Source organism: Phalaenopsis equestris, unplaced genomic scaffold, assembly GCF_001263595.1.
Source record: "Phalaenopsis equestris unplaced genomic scaffold, ASM126359v1 Scaffold000938, whole genome shotgun sequence".
Taxonomy (NCBI): Eukaryota; Viridiplantae; Streptophyta; class Magnoliopsida; order Asparagales; family Orchidaceae; genus Phalaenopsis; species Phalaenopsis equestris.
Genome location: NW_018165377.1, coordinates 564,397 through 572,976, shown reverse-complemented (window position 1 = coordinate 572,976; position 8,580 = coordinate 564,397). Strand labels below are relative to the sequence as shown.

The window sequence follows — 8,580 nt, the reverse complement described above, 5'->3', positions numbered from 1 at the left end:
ATCTAAACTGAAATATGATGATATTTGTGATTTAATTTTGACTGGACTGAGGAGATGCAAAGATTCTGGCGAGATCTTAGGTTCGAGTTCGGCATTGAATGTTAATTTCAAAAAGATATCACATTACATGAACTCAAATAGAGGGAAATCAAATCAAAGTATGGTCAGCAAACAACCTACTGGAATTGTGGCAAGGCTGACCACACAAAGAGGAACTGCATAAATCCCAAGAAAATGGAGAATGATAGCGCAAATGTGGTATCGGAAAAAGTACAGGATACACTACTGTTGACAGTTCATAGTTCTGTTGATAACTGGATATTAGATTTAGAGGCTTCTTTCCATACATCATTCTATCGGAAATTGATGTGAAATTATGTTGCAGTTGACTTTAGAAAAGTATATCTGACAGATGGAAAAGTTTTGAATGTGGTAGGAATTGATCTACCAGAGGCTACGGTGCAGGGCAGTGATGGAAGTAGAGAGGAGAGTGGGTCCGGAGCACACATTCCTATTGTTCCACAAACATATGGTAGAGAACCACAGATAAATGAAGAAATCTTGCTAGATGAAAATTCAAGCAAGTGAGAGCTGACAAAACTTTCACTAGGAAAGATGGTATTACACAACAAATGGGTGCACTGAATGAAGACTGAGTTTGATGACAATAAGACCTATAAGGCTAGACTTGTTGGAAAAAACTTTCAGCAAAGGCAGGAGATTGTCATGCAGTGAGAGTTGTAAGCAGAGACAAGAATAACCTAGGAAATAGCTTGGAGGTGCATGACTATGTGGACCTTGCTGATATGTTGACTAAGTTCAGTTAGTCTTGAGAAACTGAAGTTGTGCGCAGCTTCAATTGGTCTTTTGGTGTGAAGACAAAGGGATTTGAGTTGTAGAGGTGGAGGATTCATGTTTGAAGAAAAGAGCGACGCTGTCAGTAGAGGATATCAGTTTGAGGAAGTTGTTGTAGTTTGTGTATCGATCTCTTAGTGATAGATTTGTTAGCTGAAGCCCGATCGAACGAAAAAAAAAAGAAATCCCGCTCCCGCCTCTCACGCCCACTCTCGCTCCCTGTTCCCGATCACGAAAGCCCCGACCCTGATGTTCGCAAACTGTTCCCGCCATTTATGTCGCTTCGCGAATCGACACTGCCCCGCTCCTTTAAGTTGCGAACAGTGTAAGGGCTGGAGCCCGATTTCACCACTCACACTCCCGCCTCTAATTCACGAATCGGTGCTTCCCGTTCCCGCTCCACTCCCGATCGCGATCCCGTCTCCGCCTCCTGTCTCCCGCGCACGTGAACAGTCACGCCTCCTCAGTTTTGCGCGCGAAGCTTCGCGTACCGCTCACGCCTCCTCTATTTCGCAAAGCGAAGCATCCCTTCGCTTCATTTCTCTTCGTGATAAAAGGAGAGGCTCTCATTCAGATCTTGTGGATACGAAGTCACGGTGTTCTTCTTTGATTTTCTTCGGGATAGAGAAAAGTTTCCTCGAGGCAGAGGAAGAGAAGTGCAATAAGTAGTTCCTTGCGGCAGAAGTAAGAAGAAAGAAGAGAAATTGGGTTTATTTCTCTTGTACGTGTTTCTTCTTCTGTGTATCTCGGTGTAGAGAGAGAACATAGAGAGCAACGAAGAGTGAGAGATTCTTCTGTAACTCGAGGTGATCGACTGGTGTAAATTCCTCAATTAGTAAAATCCTCTACAACTCCGTGGATGTAGGCAATTTGTCGAACCACGTAAATCTGTGTGTTCTTTTGATATGAATTTTCTCGTGCTATTTTATTTGCTTCGTTGTCGATCGATTTAAATTTCAAATATATCATATACACCACAATAAATGGTATCAAAGACAATGGCTACAGACGACGTGAAGATTTCAGGGATCGAGAAGTTCGATGACACAGATTTTGATTATTGAAGGATGCAGATAGAGGACTACCTCTATGGGAAGAAACTTTATCTTCCGTTATTGGGGAAAAGACCTGAAATGATGGATGAGACTGAATGAAATATGTTGGATCGACAGGTTCTGGGGGTTATTCGAATGATCCTATCGATGTACGTTGCACACAACGTCGTCAAGGAGAGGACAACTGCAGATCTTATGACAGCCCTGTCAGGTATGTATGAAAAGTCATCGGCGAATAACAAGGTATATCTGATGAAGAAGTTATTCAATTTGAAGATGGCGGAATGTACGTCTGTTGTACAACACCTGAATGATTTCAATATCATCACAAATCAATTATCGTCTGTGAAAATTGAATTTGATAATGAGATACGTGTCTTGATCTTGTTGGCTTCATTGTCAAATAGCTGGGAAGCTATGAAGATGGTTGTCAGTAATTCTGCAGGTAAATCTAAACTGAAATTTGAAGATATTTGTGATTTGATTTTGGCCGAGGAAGTGCGCAGAAAAGATTCTGGCGAGATCTCAAGTTCGAGTTCGGCACTAAATGTTGATTCCAGAGGAAGATCACTTGACAGGAACTCAAACTGGGAAAGATCAAAATCAAAGAACAGAAGCAAGAGCAAGTCAAGGCCTGGTAAACAAGTAACTTACTGGAATTGTGGCAAAACTGACCACATAAGGAGGAACTGCAGGAATCTTAAGAAGGAGATTGATAGTGCGAATGTGGTAACTGAACATGATGCCCTACTGCTGACAGTTCATAGTCCTGTTGATGACTGGATACTGGATTCAAGAGTTTCGTACCATACAACTTTCTATCAGGAATTGATGCGGAATTATGTTGCAGGTGACTTTGAAAAAGTATATCTAGCAGATGGAGAAGTTTTGAATGTGGTAGGAATGGGAGATATTGACATTGCACTTCCAAATAAAAACAAGTGGACTCTGCAAAAGGTCAGACACATTCCTGAACTGAAGAAGAACCTCATTTCTGTTGGGCAGCTTGACGAATGTGGACATTCAATAGTTTTCTCAGATAGTACCTGGAAGGTTACTAAAGGAGCATTGGTACTGGCACGGGGTAAGAAAACAGGTACATTGTATATGACTACTGGTTTAATTAACAGTGTTGATACTACTGTTGCAGAGAGCACAACAGAGTTGTGGTATTGCAGACTTGCCCACCATGAGTCAAAGAGGTATGAAGGAACTTCAGTCCAGAGGCAAGCTACCAGAACTGAATTCAGTTGATTTCAGCATGTGGATCTTGTACGTGTTTCTTCTTCGGTGTATCTCAGTGTTCTTTGTCAGTTGATTTCAGCATGTGGATCTTGTACCAGAACTGAAGTCAATTGAAGTGCAAGAAGTAGTTCCTTGCGGCAGAAGGAAGAAGAAAGAAGAGAAATTGAGTTTATTTCTCTTGGAGGTGGTTTCTCCATTTTTCATCTTCTTCGGTGTGTATCTCGATGTAGAGAGAGAAGTAGAAGAGAGAGAGAGAGAGCGAGGAAATGAGAGATCTTTCTTATAAGTTGAGACGAATGATTGTTATAAATTTCTGAAGTATTAAAATCCTCTGCAACTCCGTGAATGTAGGCAATTTGCCGAACCACGTAAATATGTGTTCTTTTGATGTGAATTTTCTCGTGCTATTTTATTCGCTTCGTCGTCGATCGATTTAAATTTCAAATATATCATATACACCACAACAAACAGAAGAGGAAGAAAGATATCGCACAGCTCTCCTTCTGATTTTGCACGATCTCTTTTGTGTTCTTCGACAATTTTGCTTCCACAGGATAGAGGAAGAGAAGTGCAAGTAGTAGTTCCTTACAACAGAAGAAAGAAGAAAAAAAAAGAAGATTGCTCTTCCTTAACTTCTTCTTGGTGACTTGTGGCAGAAGAGGAATTGAGTTTATTTCTCATGTAAGTTTATTTTTTTAGGTGTATCTCGGTGTAGAGAGAGAAAAAGAGAGAACAATGAAGTGAGAAATCCCTCTTGTAAGTCGAGACAATCGACTTGTGTAAATTCCTCAAGTAGTAAAATACTCTGCAATTTCGTGGACGTAGGCAATTTGTCGAACCACGTAAATTTATGTGTTCCGTTGTGTTATTGTTTTATGGTGTGAATTTTCTCATTCCACTTTTTCTCTTTATTTGTTGATCGTTCTTCTATTTTTACATATATACCACTACAATTGTCACATGACTGAATGACAACACCAGCAAGTCACTAAGTGCTTTCCATTTTAACGGTTAAGAATATGGAATAGTATCAGCTTCAGTTATGGATCCAAGAGTCAATTACAAGTATAAAGGTGCATTAATTACTTAAAGTGTTACCATTACAACAGACACATCACATTGTATTATATTTCTCTCTCTCTCATCTGTCCAACGGTCCAATGCTCAATTCTTTCGATTTGAGCCAGCATTTTTGAATTCAAGAGATAGATATTGACCCAGGTGCTACTTTTATAAATAAATAGCAAATTTTCAACAAGCAAGTATTTCCCTTGTTTTTTTTAAGTTTAAATTAGTCTCATCAAAATGATTCAAACAAATCCCATACAGATTATTGCCTAAAATCTCCACCAGTCCCCCACACGGCCATAGCTCGTAAAAAACAAGCCAACCAAACAACTTAGTGCCTACCGTCGCATCGGCCAACGCAGAGTCTTATCTATATCCCCCAACCCCGCAGCAGAGAGTGCAGTCAATTATTTCCAGAAAAATTAAGCTGGTACCTCACATCAAAACACGATCTTCCGTCGCGAGATCGCGACGCCTCGCCTGCACCTTCCCGCGAGATCCGCCAGCTCCCGAATCGTATCAGCCACAAGATCTTTGAACACCAACCGTTCGATGTGCAGCACAGCCTCCGACATCTCCTCGCCAAACACCACCCATCCTTGCTCCCTATCCCAACTCCCAGTCATCTCCTTCCTTATCACATTGCAGGTCGCCTCCATGGCGTTCGCCGCTGGGATCCGCACCTGGATCTGGCATAGCTCATCCCACACCGCTCGTGTATGGGAGGTCGCGCAGGTGGCGGCCAATGCGCCGGAAAAGGTATCCCAAGGGGAGATATCGCGCTTCCGGTTGAGGAGTTCGGTTACGGTGTCGAAGATGAGACGACGGTGGAGGGTGGAGGAAGTGGTGGTGGAGGAGCGGTGACGGTTTTCGATAGAGGTGAATGCTTCGTCGGCGCTGGGGTGGAGGTCGGATTGGCGGAGCACGTCGAGGACGAAGGCGTAGTCCTCGTGCTGGTCGTTGCTCGACGTGGTTTGATGTTCATGGGAAACGGAAGGAGAGTCGGAACCGGCGGCGGATGTCGGCTTACGTTTCGAATGTTCCTCGCGCCAGTCGGTTAATTCATCTGCAGGACGGAGAATCGAGGGTTTGTTATATAAAAATCGGTAATTTACTGTAAAAGACGAGAGTATACAGCAATTTATTAGGGAAAAAAACATATTTTTTTATAAGGATGCACATCAAGAAAAATGCAGGACGATTGTTTGATGTTTTATATAATTTAAAAGATGTTTATAAAAAAAAGTATTTGAGTACAAAACACTTAAAAATTACTGTTTTTTAAAGAACAATATTTAACCGTTTTATTTTTATGATTTTTTAGATGTCAATATAATATTTTAATCACACTCATTAAGTATTATATTTTTAAGCATATTTTTTTTATTACAATCACCCTCATTTACTTAAAATTTAAAGCTTTCATTGAAAGTTTTAAGTGATTAAAACATTATATTTAAAATTTTAGAGGATTAAAATGTAATATTTAAAATTTTAATAATTAAAATATTATATTTAAAATGATTGTTCCGTAAAAGCCGCCATTATCTTTTACCTAAATAAATTTCACTTGCAACAGTTTTTTTCCTGCTATCGCAAAATCTGGTAAATTTAAAAAAAAATCAATTTAAAATAAATAAATATTACAAATATTTTATTATAAAATTAAATATGCATATATATATATATATATGAGAAGCAAAAGTCAAAGTGCGTAATAAATTAGAAATAAATGACATGCATACATAAAAAACCTTCTTTTATATCTTTTTAACCATGAAATTACAATGCTGTCTTTTACATAAAAGTTAATATTAAGTCAACATGATTATTAAATCCAATGAATGCAGCTGCTGCCCGCAGCATTCACAAACAATTTTTTTAAAAAATTTTGTTTGTGAACTATGATTTACTTTATAATTTAGCAAAAAATTGACACCCGCACAAAAAGAATAATTGCAGACAAACCCCAATGCAAAGCCAGCTGTGCGAGAGCTGGCGAAACATTTGTAAATCGAGTCACGGGGCGTACCAGTAAACCCGGTGGGGCGATTTGGGAGGGAGGAAGCTAAACCCTCGTCGGAGAGGAAACAGGAGTCGAGAACCGATACAGGGCTGCGCTGCCGGTCGGTCGGAATAACCTGTTCGACGGAGGAGGTGATGGCGGCGATGCTGTGGAGCAGCTTGTCGCATCTCTCTAACAATCTCCGCCCAGAACTATAGTCCTCGTTTCCCGCGCGCTGGACATGGCGATGCTAATCACATATTCAATTTATTCATTGATAAAACTGTGAAGAGTGGAGCTCGTATTTACCTCAAAATCGAAATGGGAGGTTTTGCTGGTATCGGAGAGGGTGGTGGAGGTATCGTCCTCAGCCGTTGAATGGACCTCTTTGGGAGAGATGTGATTTGGCCTCCGGTGCTTTGGCGGGAATCCAAGCTTCTTCGGGCTCGATTTCGGGGAATGCGCGGCCGGAATGCGCCGCGGAGGAAGGGGGGAAGTTTGGCCTTCGTCTTTTTGAGGCCTTCGGCGACTTGGTGGGTCTCTAGGGTTCCTCGAGGCTAAGATTGGCTCAGGAAATTTAGGGCTACGCCGGCCGGCGTTACGGAAATGATGGTCGATTTCAAGCCGGTCTGGAAGGGAAGTTGTCGGAGGTGGATCGGGATCCGGTATCCGGCGGGGAGGCGTGGATCTGGAATGTAAGGTTGGAGACTCACTTCCGGCGAGGCGCGGAGGAGGCTTGGGTGCCGGTTTTATGACGACGATAGGGGGATGAACGGTGGAGGATCGGGGAAGACGGTCATAAAAGTCGTTGAGATGGACGACTTGTTGCTCCGGTTGCTTGGAGTGGAGAAGACCTTTGAGCTGGAGAGCCTCCAGGATCTGCTTCAGTGTATCCAGGTCTCTAGCAGGTTCTTCGATTCCTCGCATCCGAAGCCGCTTTTCGACCTCGCCTGAGTGTGATCCAACCTGTTTTGCCTCGGGGAAAAATTCCTGGGCGTCGAAGCTCTTCCTTAGAAACATGCCAGGCGATTGACGCGCGCCATCAGGTTTAGTAGTATCTCGAGATCTTATCGGATTGTAGTCCTTCTGAAGCCTAAAATCCTCTTCAGAGGGCATCGGAAATGGATTCTGGAGGTTGAACTGCAACGGATCTAGTGTAACACGAGACTCGGAAGCGGATCGGCGGAGTTCGGGTCTCTTCGGCAGTTCTTCAATGGGGAGCTCCTCGAGACCCATTAATCGCGCCACTACGCTCGGTGAACGCCGCTGCTTCTCCTGATTATTCCTATCTTCTGAAACCTCTTTCCCGTTGATCACCGCCGGCGAGGCCTGCATCTCACGAGAAGACAACTTCCCCTTGGCATTAACGTTTGCACGACTGTCGAGGGAGAGCCTGGGAGCTTCTGGCAGCTTCCATGAGGCTTTCACCCCATCCTTTATCTCGAAAACAGGAAGCGGCAGTGTATACCTTCCCGGAAAGTTCGTCGCAACATGGTTCTCAGGAGATACAATCGGCGACGGAGAAAACGGGAACTCTGGAGCATCCTTAATCACAGAATCCGTTGACATCCCTGAGTTCCCCGACGGCGAGGTCGATCCAGCAGCCTGCCACCAACCAAGAATGCATGATCTAATGATCTGTTAATTAAATACCTCACAAGAAACAAATAAAAGCTCACCAATGGACTTGGAAGCCGCTTGGTAGACTGAAAACGCCTCCCTGTAAGAATCTGGTGGGGATCTAAAAGCTGGATGAATCCAGTCATACATCCCATCTGCCGCTCCATCTGCTCCTCATACTTCCTATGGCTCGGAACTCCGCGAACAACGCCAATTCCCGGCATCATCTTTCTTTCCCCAGCGGCGCTCGTCGGAATCACGCCGGCGATCTCGTCACTGTTCCCTTCCTTCTGCATCCGAACGCCTAGAACTCTCCTTTAAAGCTGCCATGGGATGTGAAAATCCTCTATTATTCATAACATTTTAATTATTGCCGGTTGTATCCTGAAAATATATGAAATTCCAAATATACCCTCAAAGAAATAGAAAGCATCTCCCGGGATGACACGACTTCCGAGAATTTCACTGGCAAGTGACGGGATAGTCCTACTCCTTAATCTTTGACACTTTATAGATAACAAAAATATATATTTTTTTTATTTTTTTATAACATTTTAAATAAATAATAATTACTATTTGTCTTTTATTCAATTTTAAAAATATGAGAATTTTAGATGCATGCCTTGAATTTTTTTGTATTTACATATCTGGCTTCTAAAATTTTATATTTATATTTCTAACACTTTAATATATAATATTAAAGATTCATGTGCTCTTCATGCAAATATAAAT

The 8,580-nt window shown here is 42.2% G+C and overlaps 1 protein-coding gene across 1 annotated transcript; it reads right to left on the bottom strand.

The window, feature by feature from the left end:
* Positions 1-4,212: 4,212 nt before the first annotated feature.
* On the bottom strand, positions 4,213-8,286 carry LOC110032411 (protein LONGIFOLIA 2-like). Its single transcript, XM_020736041.1, has 4 exons — positions 7,908-8,286; positions 6,538-7,833; positions 6,256-6,463; positions 4,213-5,289 (listed from the first exon to the last, which is right to left on the bottom strand). Exons 1-4 carry the CDS (start codon positions 8,142-8,144, stop codon positions 4,664-4,666), a joined length of 2,367 nt encoding a protein of 788 aa, XP_020591700.1. The 5' UTR covers positions 8,145-8,286; the 3' UTR covers positions 4,213-4,663.
* Positions 8,287-8,580: the final 294 nt, after the last annotated feature.